Source organism: Embiotoca jacksoni, unplaced genomic scaffold (genome assembly GCF_022577435.1).
Source record: "Embiotoca jacksoni isolate LCO1_2020_lvr unplaced genomic scaffold, fEmbJac1.0.p SCAF_3, whole genome shotgun sequence".
In the NCBI taxonomy this organism is placed as follows: Eukaryota; Metazoa; Chordata; class Actinopteri; family Embiotocidae; genus Embiotoca; species Embiotoca jacksoni.
In genome coordinates this window covers 8,972,690-8,992,910 of record NW_027185381.1, presented here as the reverse complement: position 1 = coordinate 8,992,910, position 20,221 = coordinate 8,972,690, and the positions used below count along the sequence as shown (strand labels likewise).

General features: G+C 41.0%; 2 protein-coding genes and 1 pseudogene across 2 annotated transcripts; 1 reads left to right on the top strand and 2 right to left on the bottom strand.

Annotated features, from left to right (window-relative positions):
- Nucleotides 1–1,667: 1,667 nt before the first annotated feature.
- On the bottom strand, nucleotides 1,668–1,819 carry LOC138206836 (5.8S ribosomal RNA; annotated as a pseudogene).
- Nucleotides 1,820–2,923: 1,104 nt separating this feature from the next.
- On the top strand, nucleotides 2,924–7,116 carry LOC138206396 (MANSC domain-containing protein 4-like). The gene is made up of 4 exons (XM_069163085.1): nucleotides 2,924–3,143; nucleotides 3,258–3,392; nucleotides 5,445–5,945; nucleotides 6,048–7,116. Exons 1-4 carry the CDS (start codon nucleotides 2,924–2,926, stop codon nucleotides 6,395–6,397), a joined length of 1,206 nt encoding a protein of 401 aa, XP_069019186.1. The 3' UTR covers nucleotides 6,398–7,116.
- A 45-nt stretch (nucleotides 7,117–7,161) lies between these two features.
- On the bottom strand, nucleotides 7,162–18,014 carry mrps35 (mitochondrial ribosomal protein S35). The gene is made up of 8 exons (XM_069163086.1): nucleotides 17,847–18,014; nucleotides 17,124–17,176; nucleotides 16,750–16,917; nucleotides 13,801–13,861; nucleotides 13,541–13,680; nucleotides 10,340–10,449; nucleotides 10,155–10,224; nucleotides 7,162–7,663 (listed from the first exon to the last, which is right to left on the bottom strand). Exons 1-8 carry the CDS (start codon nucleotides 17,977–17,979, stop codon nucleotides 7,394–7,396), a joined length of 1,005 nt encoding a protein of 334 aa, XP_069019187.1. The 5' UTR covers nucleotides 17,980–18,014; the 3' UTR covers nucleotides 7,162–7,393.
- Nucleotides 18,015–20,221: the final 2,207 nt, after the last annotated feature.

Genomic DNA, 20,221 nt, shown 5'->3' with positions numbered 1-20,221 from the left:
GCTGCACACATTGAACGATCGAAGTTTCCTCAAGAAAAAGAGTCGACTCATCCCCTTCTTGTAGACAGCGTTAATGTTGGTCTTCCAGTTCAGTCTGTTGTCGATGGAGACACCAGGTACTTGTACTCCTCAACCATGTCCACCTCCTCTCCCAGAACTCTCCGCGGTTGTGGAGCCGTCGCCTTCCTCCTGAAGTCAACCACCTTCTCTTTGGTCTTGGCCACGTTCAGGAGCAGGTGATTTCGGCCCTAACTAAGGGAACATCTTCAGATTTCTTGTTTTTGTGATTATCTATTTGCAAACCCAAGTGAAGTCGTAAAATGTTTGGCATTTTTACTTGATAAATGATGGCAATAATTAATCAATTATGAAAATGGTTCTTTTCTGTTAATCTACTCAATTACCTAATCATTTAAGATCCAATTTTTTCTCAGTAACAACATCTGTCTATCTTTTTGTAAAGATGTCATTCTGAATTCACAGTGTGATTGACATCCATTAACATCTATTAACATTAGTTGAAACCTTGATTTCTTGAGTGCAAAAATGTTGTAAACAGTGTAGCATGGACTTTAGACAGGGCTAATATTTAATGGTAGTGACTGTTGCCATCTGTTGGTGTTGAGACATCATTACAATTTTTTTTGTCCATCTCAACTTAGCAAATTCACATAATGAAACTTTTGGCATGGATTTAATACTCTGATACTGAGGCTTGCCATTTGACTTTATAAACATACATGCAAATGTTGCTCTGTTGCTTGGAGAGCAAATACATTTGTTGTTTCACTTTTTTGATGGACAGTGATAATATCCATTTTTAAGAGGTTAACTTATATGGAATCTACAATTTAAAAAAAAAAAAAATTGTGTGTCTACTAAACTGCTCACTACATTAATTCCTCAGTATCGGAGTACAGTATTTCTAAGGATTTGTTTCCCTTTAAGTTGCAGTCTATGTGCTCTGCACTCCTTGAGCTCTTTATTCCAAAAGGCACTTTCAACTCCCAGGTGTAAACTGAGAATGTGGCACTGTGATGGGAGAGACAAGCTCACAAAAGGTACAAGGCATGGAGGAAATCCCAAACCAGGGAGCAAAAGGCTTATTGTGATAATCCCATTTGAAGGAATTTCGGGAGATTGCTACAATTATGGCAATCCACTCTCTGATGTTTATCCTGGCTGAAAGCAACTTGTTTGGTTTGTCTGTTTTTCACCCTCCTTAATGGAGGAAAAAAAAACAACAAATTAGAGCAAGGTGCCACGTGGTGAAATAATAGCAGCACTGTGCAGATTCATCCAATCCCCCGCCAACAGAGAAACTCTCTGGGCGAAATCACGATTGTGTTGGACAGACGTTTAGCAGGTAATGAGACTTTAGTAAGACTGAAAATCCAGATAACAAAACTGTGGTGTTTTTTTTTTGTGCCAAAAAAGCTCCCATAAACCGACATGCAGGGGAGGGACAAAATAACAGGAAGACCTGTAATCCTATTTAAACCACTCCACAAACACAAGGCCACTGAATATATCGTATCAACTGCTGTTTCCAAGGTCATTATTTAACTTTCAAGCTGAACTTTTATGTTGAGATCGACGAGAAGTCAGAATAAATGGAAATGTATTTATTACCGTTGAAACTGGGGGTTTTTGCTAAGGGAGCCTATGTAGCCTAATTTATACAATTCAAAAATATTTGGAGGTGCAAAGGTGCGTTCTAAGTGTCGATGATCAATGTGTCCCGCAATTCACATTAGTTCTCGCAGCCAGCTGCGTTCTTCATCGACGCAACGAGCCGAGTGATCCACCGCTAAGAGTTGTATGAGGTTTTGGAGTTTGGTTTTGCCAAGTTTCGGTGACGAGGAGTTGAAGTGGCGGACAGGACCCCCCCCCCCCCGGGCGTTCCATCCCGTAAAGCCCTCGTCGACCCCCCCGGACCACCGTCTTGCGCGGGGGAGGAGACATTGAACTCCGGAGGGAGACGAATCCGGTACCCGGAGGCGCGGAGGGGGGGGACGGCCGAGCCGGACTGCCGCCACCGCGCTGAGACTAGAATTTACCGAGGGCTGTTTATAGGGGGTCGAGGGGGGACGGGTTGACGCCCGTCCCCCCTCGCCTTCGACCTCCACCCCTCTAAAACGCACCTTGCGGCCTGGTCTGGGGGTCGCTTTGCCATCGATCGGAAACCCCCGCGTTTCCGCGGTTGGTGCTGTCGCAGGTGTCCGCTGCCTTCGTCCCCCTAAGTGCAGACCGAAAATCGGGACGCTTGTGGTGAAGCGCTGGCCTGCCCCCAGGCAACGCACCCCCCCCTCCCCCCCTCCCACACACACACACACACACACACACACACACACACACAGTCTCAGAGCAAGGGAGAGTGCTAATTTTCTCAAGATTTCAAAGCCTAATTTATCATACTTGTCGGTGTTTTTATTTGTTCAGATGTGGATGGGTGTTATCACACATTCTTCTACGGTGTGATGAACTTAAAATTAATTTTCATTTTTACTTTACGCGCTCTTTAATTCTTGTAGATATGTTATATTTCATCATTTTATAGCCTACTCTGTATTTCATAATGTGTTTCTGTTCATGTGTTCAGCCCTGTGGAAATCAGACAGTTTATATAACTGTAGGACGTTTAAAATCTTAAACTACAGTTGATGCCATTGTGTGTGTGAGGTGGCCTCTTATAGTGTCCAGAAGGCTGAGAGATTGCACCGTGGCACAGCCTGGACACCTTACGCACGGCTGGGTCTCCACCTCCTCCAGGTGCGTAGCTGTGACACACCTGGAGACGCACCAGTAAAACCAGACCACCGGCTCCGCTTCATGTCTGTCATCTCCAACTGATCAGCCTCCCAAATATGTCGATGCCTCGTCCAGATTGTAATTTAACATGGTGTGATTCACTTTATGCGCAATGAACGTCGCATGGGGTTTGCTGACGGTTTTGAGTCTGGTGTGCCACACTGAGTCGAGGTGCTCACCGACCTCCTATTACAAAAACTGCTGGATTCGACGGTTCCCGGGTATTTTCATCGATATCGAGGAGTCTCAGAGGAGAGGGGCGCAGCTTTTGAAGTATTACCAAGAGGAGACCGCGCTGAAGTGCAGCCGCACGTGTTGCCTCACGAGAAACTGTGAGTTATTCTTTTTTATTCTCTAATTGAATCCATTTTTGTTCATCATGCCTGAGCCGCTGATCCTCTACTAATACATTCCGAACTGATTGATCATCTTCCCTTTTCTCTTAGTTTCCTGTAATCTGGCCATATTTCACTATGAAACTACTCATGAAAATGTGAACTGCTTCCATCTGCACTGTCCAACACTGGAGAGCTGCATTCTCAGTCACAGAGGCAACGTTGTTCTCTACAACATCACCAAGGGTAAGTCACTTAAGTTTCTTAGTGGTATATTTGTTAGTCATGTAGTCTGTTATTTTTATTTTTTTTAGAAAATGCAAACCAGCTATACATTCCCAGTAATTTGTTATGAATTTTACAAAATATCAGTGGTGGAAGATTTCAAGTCCTTTTACTTAAAGTACAAAAAAACACTGTGAAGATACTTCACTAAAAGTCTTGCATTCAAAAATTTTAAAAAGTAAAAGTATGAACTTATTATCAGCTAAATATAGCTACTTAAAGTGTTAAAAATAAAAGTACACACTCAGTACAGTAAATACTCCCGTCAGTGTTTTACTATTATATATCATGTTTTTTGATTAATATTACTGTTGACTTAATGTACATTTTACTGCTGTTATTTAGGTTTCTGCTTTTTTTTAGGCTACAATAACGAACATTCAATCCTTAAGTTTATCAGAAAATGTAAAAATGACCAAATTTGGAAATACATGGTTTTCACTAGTCAGAAAGGTAAAACTGTGATCTAAAAAGTTCAAAGTAACTAAAGCTGTCAGACAAATATAGTGAAGTAAAGAGTACAAGATGCCCCTCTGAGATTTAGTCGGGTAGAAGTTTGAAGTTGCATAAATGGAAACACTGAAGTACAAAACTTGCGTAAATGTTCTTAGTTACATATCATTACTGCAAAATAATATAGTAGAAAGTAACTCGTTGCATTTAAGGTATTTGTGCTTCATTTTCTGCTACTTTATACAAACTGCATGACATTTCAGAAGGCAATACTGTACTTCTGTTTTTAACATATATAATCTCTGTTTAGTTTGCAGATTCAGATTCTACATACAATTGATCATCCAATCAAATATGTATCAACTACTCAACCGTAGTTAAAATGATCACCAACAGTAAAATGCTACTTGCACACAAACACATAAGCCCTAATAATGATTCCAATAATGTAATATAATAATAATGTACAGTCTCTCACTGTTTTACACAAACTTATAACTTTTACTTCTGATACAATAAGTGCATTTTGATGCTGATTTTCTACTGTTTTATATGCACAACTTTTACTTGAGTGATGTTGTTAAGTTTAGTAAAGGAGCTGGATGCTACTGAGACCCATAGGACAAGTTAAAGCTGTATAATTTGTTACTTTTACGGACTTTTTAATTATAACGGAAATATTTATTTTAGAAAAGTAAAAATAACTGATTACTCACAGTAGTGGAAAGTAACCAAGTACTGTACTTAAGTACATTTTGGAGGTAGTATATTTGAGTATTTCCATTTGATGCTGCACTTCCACTCTACTATATTTCAGAGGGGAATATTGTACTTTACTCTATTTATCTGACAGCTTTATTTACTTTTAAGATGAAGATTTGACACAATGGATAATATAAAAAGCTTTTAAAATACAATACATTGTAAAAGATTAAACCAGTGGTTTCCAACCTGACATCTTAGAAAAATTTGTTTGGAGTTGAGTTGTAACAGTTTCACCAAACAGTGATTTAAAAAAAAAAAAAAAAAAAAAAAAAAGGCACATTGTTTCATTTCAATAAAATTTAAATTGACTGAATATCTCGGCAAAAATCTAATTTGAGAGAAAAAGTCCAAAAACTGAAAATGTATCAGAACTTTGTTTCATCTTCTTTCCTTCAGTATTCATCTGACAACCTCTCACACTGAAACCAGCTCCACCTGCTGCAGCTACGACAGTAACATACTGCTTACAGACATTATGCATCTAATGAAGACATATATAATAATATATCAGTCAGAGGGACCCAACCAGTAGTTTCCTTTAATACTTTAACTACATTTTGCTGCTGATATTTATGTACTTTTACTTAAGTGGGATTTTTTTCATGCAGGACTTGTAATGGAGAATTGGTACTTTTACTTAAGTACAGGAGGTGATTATTTCTTCCACCACTGATTATTAATAATTAAAATAATAGGATTTAACACAAATCTGGAAAGATAAACTAGATCAGCAAAAAGTAAAAAAAAAAACAACCTACTTTCACAGGAGACTGATGAATTTTTTTCATGTTTTAGGTGTGGATCCTGATCTGTTGGTGTTTGGAAAATACTTCACCTCTAACGTACGTGTGTTACCCCACCACTACAGCCGTGTCAACGCCTCAGAGCCGTTGCCCTCAGACAAGCGCCAGTTCATTCATCCACCTCCACCCGCTGCCCTGCCTCTCACTTCAGCACCCTCAGTTAAACCCCCCACTAAAGCAGGCGGAGTGCACACCACCACCGCAGCCGCCACCACCACCACCGCCGCCACCACCACCATTACAGCCGCCGCCACCGCAGCCTCCGCCACCACCGCAGACGCCGCCACCACCATCAGTGCAGACGCCACCACCACCACCACTGCAGCGCAGCAGAGCACCAGTCAACCCACAACAGCTTCCACAACTACAGCTGCCTCGCCTTCCACTGAAGAAACATCACCAGCTTCAGAAAACCATGAACAAACAGCCTCAGCCACCGCTGCCACTTCTCTTCAACCAAGCTTTACTACGCCTCCTTCATCCACCACCCTTGGCCTTTACAGCCCTGAGAGCCTTCCTGCCTTTTCAACAGCAACTCCACACCCCTCCACATCCACCCATCAACACACCACCACCACCACCCTCTCTCAGCTAGCCAACAGGCCCTCAACTTCCACAACTTTTTCTGGCGACATAGAAAGCAGCAAGCACTACCCCAATGACACCAAGGGCATCCTGGGGAGGAACCACACTGCAGGCAGTGAGGGAGACGGCGGAGAGGACACCCTGGCCGGGTTTGGACCTGGGTGGCATGTCGCGGCGCACACCCTGCTGGTTGCAGTGTCCATCTGCATCACAGTGCTGCTGAGCTGCTGCTGCTCTGTGCTGCTGGTGGTGAGCTGGAGAGGTCAGAGGAAGAGGATGGGACGCTACCGGACGTCATGGAGAGGGAAGAGAGGCTCCATGCGTCTGATTAAGTACGTGCTGGTCAGAGAGAGCTCCTGAAGTGGGGACAAGGAAAAAAACGTAACATGGATTTCTTGTGTCTTTTAAATTTTTAAAGGAATCATCGTGACGAATAGACATTGATGTTTGTATGATTATATTTTTATAAAATTATTTTCACATATGGGATTTAATTTTAAAGGTATGTTGCTTTGTATTGCCTTGTTGTAAGTAGATAGGGATGAGAAAATAGTCGGCGGGCAGAGGTGTTTTATGGCTTAGATGAAATTACGAAAAACATAGTTGTCATAGTTTTCTTTTCATTGTTTACGAAACGACTTTGGACACCAGAGCGGAAAGCAGCAATTTGCCTCAAGAAATCTAAGATGATGTCCTTTTGGCCGACCTACATTTTGGTGTACTTTAAACTGTTGTTGCTGCCAAACCTCAAAAACACTGGCCAGACATCTTCACCGATCTCAAGTGGGACGTCTCGGGCACTTCCAAGCAATTAGCGGCTACAAGTCAAGGGATGGTTCAATCAGATCATCAACATGTTGACGGACTGACTGGCAGCACATCTCCTCAGTGCGTTGGGTTGCCCCTGACCTTAAAGTGCACAGAGCTCACACCGAAACCCTTCACGGAGAGTGAAGTACTTTTAACCGACCTGCTGCTGAAAGCATCCTTTCACTAGGGTGCCGCTTCTCGACCTGGCGGCGACGAAAGTGGGGAGGGAGCGGACGTCGGTCTCGAGACAGATTGAATGGGGCTTTTATTTTGTAAAAGCTTTAATCATCGTGCACACAAACTCCAAGAAAAGACTCATTACAGCACACTTTTATTTTTGTATTAAAGATTGTATCATACCCCTGATATGACAGTAAATTTATCCTGGAAAATAAATACTACTAACTAGTCGAGGTTGTGATATCCTGATACAGTATCTACAGTGATCTCTTGGTTGTGTTACGGGTACATTGATGAAGTCCAAAAAAAAAAAAAAAGATATTTTCCTATCGCAGGTCCCTGCTGCTCTCCGTCACCGTTTTCATGTTACAGGTGTAGCACTTTCTTCACCGCCTCCTTGTACTGCAGCATGCTGTTCTCGTTTTCTCCTTCGTTCTTCAGCCTCGTGACTGAGTCCTTATACTCCTGCACCTCTCTTCTTCCCAGCAGCTGCTCTCGCTCCTCCTCTCCGTCTTCCTCTCCTGCCACTTTCAAGCGTAGCAGCGTATCCAAGATATTCTTTTGAGACTGGCTGTTGTCCCAGCTGTACTCCTCCATGTCTGCCACGGTCTTCTCGGCCTCCCAGGCCTCTGTTTTCTGAAGAATGACAAAAAAAAAAAACAGACCCAGACGGAAGATTTACCCAAACTCGCTGAAAACAAAAGTCCATCAGAGACTGATTTTAATTACAGCTATTGAGTCACTCTTAACTACAAACACTGCAAACTTAGCTGAGTTTTTTTCTGCCGGGTAGAAACAAAAAAACACAACGGGTCAACATTATCTTTCTGTGATGGCAACAGATGTCAAATATGGGGGGCTCTCGGTCACCCCTCGCCCCTTCTTTGATGCTCCTCTCACAGAGATAGTATTTCTCCATATGTAGCTCTCTGTCCGCTGCCTGTCTGGCTGTCATCACGCTCCCTGGAGAACAATACGAGTCACTGTGCAGCAGCTTAAAGCGGGGCAGCGGCAGAGCCTCAGTTCTGCTGCTTGCCAGGTGTTTGACGTTAATGACCATCATTACCGCTATACATATCTGATCCGCATAACATCCTGCCTGGATCGGGTCCACGTCCGAGCGAGTGAAGAGCACTAGATACTTCAGAAAAGAGTGGGAGCTTCCTTTTGAAATGATGGAAGACCAGAACATTTTCTGCAGTGTCGCTCAAACAGGACGTACCTGCTTCGCACACCGAGGCGGCAGCATTTTAATACAGTGTGCAGCATGAAAATACAAAGTGGTGACAGGAGTGCCATCGTGTGTCGTTACAGCCATCACTGAATAGTCCGGTCAACACGCACTGTATTTGATAACCTGCCTGAAGACAAATGGCCACCTGCTTTCCACAGTTTATGTGCCGAGATAGGACAGGTGTTGGGCATGAGGGCACAAAAGCAGGCCGAGTGCCTCTCAGTGGTAAACGCCTCTCTATGTTGGAGGCAGCTTTGAGCCGTCGGCCCCGGCGCTGGCCTAGATTAGCACACACTGGAATTAGCGGGCCAGGTCCGTCTCCCCGAGTGGGGAGATAAAATCACCTCAGTGGCTGCTAACAATTGGCGTCTTTGTGGGCTTGCGTTACAACCTGATCACTACGCCACTCTCACAGCTTCCACAAGCCTGCTGGACAAGCACTGTGCCTTCCATTGTGTGTCCAAAAGGGCAGTGGACACTGTTCTGCTTCCTGGCTCGAACACCTTTCCTCCACTAAGACTTTTATTTTTTTCCTAATGTGGCTAAGCCATGACGGGAAAAGCTCTTAAAGGCGGGGGTTGTACAATAGCAGGGGAGTCATTTTCTTTTTTTGTGTTTGGCTGCAAATGTATGCGAGCGGTGCCTGGACTAATGATGTGGTGGCAGACTTCTCTGATGTGGCATGGCTGGCTTAATGTGAATGAGTATAAGGGTCAACACCTGATAGGGGAGTCTGTTTACCCCTCATCTGTGGGGAAATGTCAACTGGACAATGCTGCTGTTTGCCATCCTTCTGTCCATTCAACTCTGATACCTCCCTAATGGACTTAGTCGCTCAGAACGCCGAGCAAGACGGACAAGAAGTCCCCTGGTAAAAGGTGCTGTGCCGTGTTGCTGCTTGTGCGTAAATGTCACAGAGGACACAGATGAGGGAATAACAATTCTTTTTCTACTTCCTGTAAATTAAATTACAAATATTTCTACTAAATTATGCAAATGCAGGGTCTTTCCAATGACACCAGCTTGTAAAATGGGGCTTTATTTATCCTTATATTAAACGTTCATGGTCTATAAGCAGCATTGTTAGCAGTTTAACACTCAGATCAACAGATACAAACAAAAATATGAGAAAAAAGTTGTTCATTTGAAACCAATTCAAATCTGGAAGCTTAAACATATAAAACTGGTCATAAATACATGAATCAATACACATGCATTATTTAGAATCATGTATTTCATAAAATGTGCTCTTTTTAGTTAATTTCTTTGATTACAGTGGCTTTACGCTGATACACAAGTGATTTACACCACGTAATGCATCAAGTAAGAACCCTGCAGTTAATGCAGGCGCTTTGCTTCTTTTTGTATACCGCACTGTGCGGTGCACGAGATAAGGCATCATGGGTAAACATGCTGAAAGTGACAGTGGGTCACAGTAGGTGCAAATTATACCAGAGAGCAGCTGGCCTTTTAATGAATAGATGCTTGTTGAAAGAAGACCAAAGGTCAGAACACAAACAGAGAGGCTGAAGTGGACAGAAAGGCACAAAGTATCCAGCTGACAGCAGGTAGAGCAGTTCAGGAGTAAAGTACGGGCGCAAGATGGAGCTTTGGATGACCTAGATAATGAGACTTATGTTATTTCTTGCACTATTGTTTAGTTAGTTAATTCAATATTATTCTATTTTATTGTATATATTGTGCATGTTTATACCTAATTTTTTTTTTTTTTACTGTTATTTGTATTGCTTTACTTGTATCTTGTAGCTTCTTGGTTGTGTTTATGAAAGAGCTACCGTATTTTTCCTTTGCCAATCACTTGAATTAATGTATCAGTCTGCTTGAGCTGGTTTAGTTGATGTAGCAAAGAGGAGAAAAACATATCCAACTCACCCAAGACTCGTGGTACAGAACAGTCAGCAGGTACATGGCATAGTCGTAGTTCTGCTGTCTCAGTGGGCAGCTGGTCGAGGAGGAAGAAGAGGAGGAGGAGGAGGAGGAGAAAACAAATGTAAAGAGGTTTAAAGCCATTTCTTTCATTTTCTTTCCTCTCTGTGTTTCCAGGAAGCAGCATTTACCTGTCAGTCATGATGGTGAGGATATCCGTATCTCTGCAGTATCTCTCCCCAACAAGTTTGAGCATTTTCTTGCGTGCATGGTCATCCAGGTTCAAAGTAGACAGCTTTACCTTTGAGGGCAGTGACACAATTAGATTACCACATTAAAAAGTTGATGTACTTCCACACAAAACTACACAAATAGATTAAGACAAATGTGGCGTCAATATGCACCATATCTCCAGCCTCCATAGGTTTAGGAATAATACAGTCTAAATTTAGAACAATGTTTGTTTTCTGACCTATAGAAAGCTTTGACTTGGTGATTAAACTACTCCACTTTTTACAGATGAAATCACAGTGTTTATGCTGCGGCCCTCAAATCACCTCTAAGCCCCTTGGAGATGATAGACAGAAAACAAAGATTATTCCTTGATTACATTGTTTTTCGTGGCTCTGACCTCTATTATTTTTGACAATAGAACATAAGATGCATTTCCAGATAATACAAGCTACATGTGTATTACACTGAGGTCACTAGGTATTGGCTATACAAACGTGTCCAGAGACGGTAGAGTGGTAAAGTCTTTTGTGTCTGGAATCAGTTGTCCAGTCTGAATCAAACTCTGCTGCAGCTTTTGTTTCCAGGATTTTCCTCAGTCTCCATCACTACTTTCCCTCTGACTAAATAAACAAGAAAATAACTAAAGGCCACCCTGCTGCATATGTTCATCATTTCAAATTTTGATTCAATTTCTTTTTGACTTTAGGAGCTTAGTCCACTTGTTCTAGATTTGGATTTGAACTGTGTGAGATTTGCTCTCCAATCTATTTTCCCGCCTAATCCACCTGGATTAATGTCTAATTCCTACCTTGTTGATATAATCTAAGGCAATGTGTCAGAGCAGCAGATGGCTGGTGATTCGTGGCAAAAAAAAATAAATAACACATTTCTGCCTGGGAATTAGAGCCGGCCGATACAGACCAAATATCGTGATGTTTTTGGCCAAATACTTCGATATCCATATTGTGACGATACTGTAGGGTTGATTATTGATACCTTTACAAAATATTTACACAATGACATTTTGGATAAGTAATTATCAATAATGCGGATGTAATGCTTTAGTGGGTAGAAGGAAATAAAATAATGGTTAGAAAACTGTAATGCAGCCTTTAAAAGCAGGGAAAGACCACACTTAGACCATATTACAATATCAAAAATCTAAGATGATATCTAGTCTCTTATCATGAGATTGATTTATTATCCCGATATATATAAAACATTTAGTGCAAATGACCTGGACTGTGGCGCCATGACCTTTTGGTTCTCCACCATGACAACATGCACATTCAAAACACAAGTTTCTCGCCCTCAACAACCCAATCGAAGCTCCCCACCACCCCGACTTGCAGGTTTTGGCTCACTGATACTTCTTTCTGTTCCCAAAAAATTTGACAAGATTTAGGTCTACGTTGAACTCACAAATGCGCAAATACCAGTGGTCACAAAAATGCATGTTACTCAGGTGCTGACGTTGATTGAAGTATATAACTTGCAAAAAGTTATAGCTTCCTTCGTGCAGGTAACGATGTGTTTATGAGGGTTTTGCAGAGCAGAACAGTCTAATTGTTCAGATGTAAAACAACACAGGCAGGACAGAATATAATAAAACGGAAAAAGAGCAGCTTTCTTTGGCAAAGTTCAGATAGATGAGAGACTTTTCAGCAAGCAAGGAAAACCATGTGGGAAAATCGTATATCGATGGTGGTAGGGGAGGATTAAGAGGAATATTAAAATATTTAAGCAAATATGTTTTACTTTTTTCTGTCAAAAGAAATGACAAATTACTAAAGTAAAAAAAATGCATTTCCAAAAAAACTAAGAACTTAAATTAACACAAGAATAATAACAGAGCCTCAGTGCATGCAGTAAAATAAATGTGTAGGACTAATCTCTATGTAGACTTTGTAACATACTTTCTTTAGTTTGAGGTCACGGGACAAATGACTGTCTCTAGATAAGTCACAGAAACATGATGTCAGCTGGCGATTATGCACCCATGTAAATCTTTAATCTCATTTTCTACAGTGCATCCAGAAAGTATTCACAGCGCTTCACTTTTTCCACATTGTTGTTACATCCTTATTCCAAAATGGATTAAATCAAAAAATGTCCTCAAAATTCTACACACAATACCCCATATTGATAACGTGAAAACAGTTTTTTTGAAATTTTTGCAAATCTATTAAAAACAAAAAAATCACACGTACATAAGTATTCACAGCCTTTGCCATGACACTCAAAATTGAGCTCAGGTGCTTCCTGTTTCCACTGATCATCCTTGAGATGTTTCTACAACTTGATTGGAGTCCTGGCCACTCCAATCAGCACTCCTGCTTGGTGGAGTGCTGCAGAGATGGTTGTCCTTCTGGAAGGTTCTCCTCTCTTCACAGAGCAACGTTGGAGCTCTGTCAGAGTGACCATCGGGTTCTTGGTCACCTCCCTGACTAAGGTCCTTCTCCCCCGGTCGCTCAATTTGGCCGGGCGGCCAACTCTAGGAAGAGTCCTGGTGGTTCCAAACTTCTTCCATTTACAGATGATGGAGGCCACTGTGCTCATTGGGACCTTCAATGCTGCAGACATTTGTCTGTACCCTTCCCAGATCTGTGTCTCGATACAATCCTGTCTCAGAGGTCTACAGACAATTCCTTGGACTTCATGGCTTGGTTTGTGCTCTGACATGCACTGTCCACTGTGGGACCTTATATAGACGGTGTGTGTCTTTCCAAATCATGTCCAATCAACTGAATTTACTACAGGTGGACTCCAATCAAGTTGTAGAAACATCTCAAGGATGATCAGTGGAAACAGGATGCACCTGAACTCAATTTTGAGTGTCATGGCAAAGGCTGTGAATACTTATGTACGTGTGATTTTTTTTTTTTTTTTAATAGATTTGCATCTGCATTTCTAAAAAAAAAAAAACTTTTTTCACTTTAACATTATGGGGTATTGTGTGTAGAATTTTGAGAAAAAAATGAATTTAATCCATTTTGGAATAAGGCTGTAATATAACAATGTGGAAAAAGTGAAGCGCTGTGAATACTTTCCGGATGCACTGTATGTCAGGGTTCTCCACACTACGTGTTCTATATATTAGGATCAAGACCTCTTCAGAGGAACTGTAAAGATAAAAATGGGTTAGCGGGGAAACTCACTTTAAGATGAACAATACGAGCTGAAGGGTTTCTGACAGAAAGGCCGGCAGACACGTAGTCTGTGCTTTCTACTTTAATGGGGGAGTGCTCGTCACATTTGGCATCAGAGTCCAAGGCTGAGGGCCACTCCGTACAGAAAGCTGAAAAGAGAGACATTTTTACATATGTCAAAAAAGTCTATATGTTTTTAAAAGTAAATGATATGAATATGCTGCTAAACAACACCACAAAAAAGGGGAAAGCTTTTGTCATGAACCTACGTTTGAGAGCTTCACAGTGTTTCTTGATGGCTGCTGGTGTCAAATGCAGAAAGTTTGGGATCTGAAACAGAAAATGAGAGCAAGTGATAACGTAATCGTTCTAATGCATGCGATGTCAAATGTTTTCTATCACAATTTATGGGGAGACAACCACGTTCCACTTTCTAGATTAAGTAAAATGTTCAGATACTAATGTAGAAAGCTGGGACATGTGGATGTCTGGAGGAGCAAGAATCCAAACAGTAAATGATTTCTTTACTCCCCAGAGTGAGCTTCAAAGAATACCCAACTTGAAGTTTCTGCCAATGACTGAGACATTCACCTCTAGTTATGGGACTGACCGTGAAGCCTTAATGACAAAGTTCATTACAACACAGCTTAGTTTATATTTAGATACAAATGTTTCTACAGAAACATCCATCCATTATCTATATCCGCTTTAATCCTGAACAGGGTCCCTACAGAAACATCACACTTATATTATGGGAGTATGCACTATCTTGAGGGCTGAATCATCTGATTTGCAAGCACCAAGATAAGAATGAGGGAAACTAAACGGGAAGAATGAAAAAGTTTAGAACAACATCACAAACCTGAAAGACTGCAGGGTTTAAGAGATTTTAAGGCACTTTACGGTTTACCAATCAAAGACATATATATGTTACATGGTAACAGTGCAAGTAGATTATTAGCGTTTAGACTGAGAAAGCATCGAACATTACATTTAGAAGTGAATATTAAATCTAGGCCTCAATTATAGTAATCCTCTTTCTAAACTGGATGAGACTGCTTAAACCTTTGCTGGATTATTTATGTGAAAATAGACACTTGCTCTGATGACAATGCTCTGGCATCATTTAAAAAAAAATATGAAACTGAGTGACAGAACTGACGTCAGGCAAGCCAATTAATGAGTGTGACATGCAAAGTGATAACTTCCTCATTAATATAACAATAAAAGTCCCTGACCTGATGGGTACATTAATGCCTTTTATAAAAGCTTTAAAGAGTTAATACCCCTCCCTCCTACTAAAAGCATCATTATGCTCTTCAATCCGGCACAATGGCCTGCTCATAGACAGGCGACTAGAGTGGTAATACACAAAGAGGGGAAAAAGAGCAAGGTTTATCTTTTTATTGTGGCACAACTGGCTTCTTTTGTTTCGTCACATCTTTATAGAAACAGACTCTGGTCGTAAAAATGTGTGTTTTTCTGCCCAAAAAGAAAAGAAAAAGAATCAAGGATGAAGGCGACAAAGACATGGTAGTTTACTCTAATTCAGTGACTCGTTTAACTGTCTTTTTGGTGGCAATAAATTGACATGGGTACAGTTCCACAGATTTGTGATGCTCGGTGTCAAATGCACCTGTTAAATCTTTCCTACACAAAGAAGAGCACAATTGTTTATCACCTAGTTAAGAAAGGATCTCCTGTGGTATTAAATCAGAAACTTGTGCATTCCTTCTCGGACCATTTTATGTTACCTTGAAAGAGAAAACAACACTATCATCCCATACAAATGTGTGCGTCTTGAAAGCAAATGTTGGAGTGTAATTGTACAAATTACTTAACTTTTGAACTTGGTCATTTGAATGTGACCTGCGTATATTACAGCCATTTTAGCTAAAAAAAAAAAATAAATAAAAAAAAACCAAGGTTATGACTGGAATTATACATCCTGACCAAATAGTATATCATAGTTGTTGTTGTTTTTTACCACTAACACTCCCAAAGATCCAAAAGTAGTCCATGTGGATATACTTCCAGAAAGCTTTGGAAGGACTAAAATTTATTTGCTACATTTGGATCCAAAAAGTCTGGGAACTGCCTGAGATGGAGTCAATAACATGCATTAAGACTTCAAATATGGCTGTATGTATATATATATATATATAGGTGTGTAAAAATAGAATCCTGTAATAGCCCCAATAATAACGTTACTTATTTTTACAGTCTCCTCTTTTATACACTCCCTTGTTCCCCCAAATTTGCCCATTTTTCTTCTTTTAGGTTTTTCTATTAGTCATATATTCGTTTGTGATAGATACACATAAACATGTTCTAATGTATGAAGCCAGGGAGCAGAAAATGAATAACAATAGAAGGGTAAAAATGGGAAACTAATAGTACTAAATGAGAATGTGCAGCAGGTAAAGTAATATTGAAATCTGTGTTTGTATCAAACACAGAATTTTGATGATGCCCCAGAAAAAAAATATCCAGTCAGAAAACGTTGGTTGAAACAGCATGCCAAACAAAGTGGAACACAAAATCCTCTTTATCCTTTGAGTAAAGGATGTTATGTAAGACATACAATTATATAAAATATTCCATACGCACATCAAAACAAACTTCTCATAGGTCACTTTCACTTTAGTGGTATGTGATTGGACAAAAGAATATCTGTGAGTTATGATTAAAAAAGAAAAAAAAGACATTTTCAAGCCTGGAGCCTGAGTGAGGGATGCCCAGAAGTTGAGCCCCTCACGGCAGACAGAGAATGAAATCAATATCGTCAGGCTGCACGGCAGAGTTCCAGCTGTGACGGGTGAAAGTAGTGGATCTGCAAGTGGCTCAAATCCAGATGGAGCAGCTGGTGTCTGGACATAATCCGGGCACAGAGAGCCAGAGAGCCATGCAGCAGAGCACTAGCACTGCATTGGTACTGAGAGAACACTGGCCAGATACAATTAACTCAAAGAGTCATGACAAAGATGAAGATATAGAAAGATAATGAAGTGGAGCGCATGCAGATACACAACACAGTCAGCTGGATGCTACTTAACAGTCTATATAAGATATTACAGTTGTTCAACCATGTGCAAATACCTCTTCAGCTTCACACAGAACCATTTATTGACCTTTATTAATCTAAGTTGTACATATTCATCATTCCATCCAAGGAGTCCTTTTTATGGCGCAGTCTCATACACGTAATGAGGTCTGACCTTGATTAGCTCCAAGTTGCCCTTCTTCTCTGGAGGAACACCTCCCTTCACAGGGTAGCCCATCCTCACTGGGAGGGGGATGGAGCTCGGTCTGAAGGGCGCAGCTGCAGGATAAACTGCCGTCCAGTCCTGAGCCACTGGCATCTTCTCCGTCCTGGGCTCCCCTGCCTGATGCCCCGAACACAGAGGGCAAAAGAAACGTTATCATTAGGAAGCTGCGAGACAAACATTGCTTTTTTGTTGTTGTTGTTGTTGTTGGTGGTGTAGTTGTAGTAGAGCTACTACGACTCATTTGCCAGTCGTGTTTAATTCGAAAATGTATGCACCTTGTTATGTTCAGCATCGCAAAATACACATAAAAGCTGCACACTTACCGGTCTTTTGGGTTTTCTGACAAAGGATCTTCTACCGCCTCTGTCTGGAAGGCCTAAAATTAACAGTAGTTCAAGCACAGTCACACATACACACACTTTATTTTATGATAAAAATAAATAAATAAATAAATAAATATCCTAAAATAAACACCAGAGCAGAATGTAATGCTGATAACACTGCCGTCTGCAGACACAGGTCACTTCAACCATGACATTGTATTTATCATAATTACTTTGAGATCATTTCCTGATATTTAACAGATGAGACTATGTCTGTACATATGATGTATGACGGGTGTATTTAGTGGTGTGGTATTTAGTGCCTATTTTTTAATGCTTTCTGTACTGTATATATATATATATACACAATTTGAAATAAACTAATGTAATTGATCAGTTAGAATAATCTGTCATAAAACTACTTACTATTGTTACATTACCATGAGGTCTTTTTTAAGCGACCGTGCCAATCCTCACCTTGTTCCAGCTTTTGCTGCCTGATATATATTTATTTATTGCCCCCCCCCCTGGAGTTAGTTACTAAAATGTAGGTCCTCGCTGCACGAGGACGTCCCCGTCCAGATTAGCAGGACGTCCCTGTCCAGACAGGAGGACGTCCCCGTCCAGATTAGCAGGACGTCCCCGTCCAGACAGGAGGACTTTGACGAGCTCAGCGTGCAGCTGCAGTTCCGAATCACCGTGAACAACGACAGTGAAACTCACCTTTATTCCCAGAAGAGGAGTTTCCAGACGAAGCCGTCGCGTAGGTGACTCTGCTCGCTGCATTTTTAAGTCCAAGACCCGGAACATGTCCACGACCTAGGGACAGAAACGCTTTGCTAGTGCTTGACGCCATTTTCTTTTCTTTTTCTTTTTTTTTTTGTTTTACCGTGGGATACGGACAGCAGCGAGGGACAATTTTGCGAAATGATTTAAATCGCTGAGAGTTCAGTGCCTCCTGCAGATGGACGAAAGTGAAGAATCTGTTATTGAGGTGAAAGTAATGCTTTAAAAAACAAACAAAAAAATGCTGCCTTATTAAAGAATGAAATGAAACATGAATGGCAATGACAGTCCGATGTATTTGTTTACTCTCTGACATGTGCGTGATCAGTAAGCGCGCGACCATCCACGCGTGTGACCGGCGGCTGCCCCTCGGCCAGCTGCTGCGTTATGAAACATTCACGTATCCTCGTAAAATCTTTATTCCTGTGGAGCCGGTCGGAAAAGTTGCCTGTAAACAATACCCAATGCTACCGTAACTGTGAGCTTAAGCAAGGCGTTGTTTGGGTTTGAACACACTTAAAGCTGTCATTGTACTTTAACATACCAAGTTCACTACTTTTGAAGGCGTGGTGGTCATTTTTTTTTGTCGTATGTGTAAATAGCTATAGCGACAGGAAATGGCATCGACCGGGCCCAGGTGCCTGTGAGGTTAAGTTTGCATTGTCTTATTTCTTGTGTGGTGGATGGCTGAAAGCCAGCTGTGCAAAAACAAGACCGGTGATACGAGACGGGACTGTAAATAACGTTCATTTTCTCTGTTTACTTTCACTCCTGAGTGCATTAGAAGACAACTGTTGCACGTTTGTACAGTGCAAAGCTTCATACTCATCACTTAGAGGTCCTGTTGTTAAAATACAAATGTATAGACTCAGTGTGAGCTTCTCTTGGGAATTAACACCAAAGTTAATGGCCAGATGAACCTGACAGCAGGCCTCACCTGGTCCCTGGCACCAGGCCAATGCATCCCTGACTGTAAGCTGATTTAATGGACACATCTCTATTCACAAATATGAAATCAGGGGCTTTTGGGGCCCCTTGAAGTCTGTGGGAGCCACCTGCAGGGCTTTGCATGGTTGGGATTGTAACCTTGCCAAAGTGATGATGGACACAGCCCAAAAATATTATGTCCTGGAAATAAAACAAACATTTGCCTTAATAGACTGTTTGGTGAGAAACTGAATGTCAGCAAACCTTTGTTTGAAATGAAAAATACCATTTGGATGTTTCTGGTTTTGGGGCTGTTGTTTAGACATCACAAGGAGTTTTGAAGGCATCACTTTGGGTTCAGTGAATATAGGATGGATTTTGTTTTCACTTTTTTGTGACACATTATTGACTAAACAAGTAGGCCTATTTCATTAAAAGAGAACACAGGGTTAATTAGGATGTAAAGCAAATACTAATTGCAGCCTTACCACAATTTAAAAAAAAACCATCATATCAATAACATTATACATTGTAGGAGTGGAAATTAACCTATCATGCAACACATTATAATTTAAAAATGTTTTTACTGTAAGAAGTTTCACTTCTTCACATATATAGTAGTATTTATTTAATTTTTTTTTCAATCTTGGATCCTGATATAGTAGAAGATTGCCATGGTACCACTTTGTTGTTTGCTGACATTGTGATTTCCCCTAACCCGTGAACGCCCCAATTGTCCAGGCACAGGCAGCGATGCACTTCAAAGGGACAAGTCCTGCAGGCAGCAGCCGACTGTGGACTTGTGCTTTCACTGTTTTCGATGTTACATGTGTTATGAGCGCTGGGGGATCGTTTTTCTAATTCATTTAATCCAGTTAACGTGGGACTGGATCTTGTTTTCTTGTTTTCATAAACAGCAGAAAAGACGAACTTATTGCCCTGCTTCAGAGAGTTAATTACATTTGCCGCGGATAACAACTTGTTTTTGGAGTTTAAGGTAAGATTTTACACATTATTCTGATATACCATCTTGCTGTTTGATTATTGTAGTTGCAGGTAGCATTCAATTATGCAAATACTGACTTAATATTTGGTTGATTACGCAGCTTCATCAATCAGATCCCAACCTGTGCTCCTCTTTTTTGGACTGCTTACAGAAGTTCAGTTGAGCTGATAAAATGCGGGAAAAATGGGGTATTTATGGAGTGAAAAATGTTGTGTATTTTGACTGGCATCCTCTCATTTGATTTGAGTTATAGCTTCGCTCCCCCCCCCCCCCAGAGGTCGGTTCAGTTAGTGTAACGGAAAGGCACACAATACTCTGTAACTGTAGAGTCCCACAGCCGCCTTTGCATGTCTGACAGTTCATTGTGTGCCTCTTGACT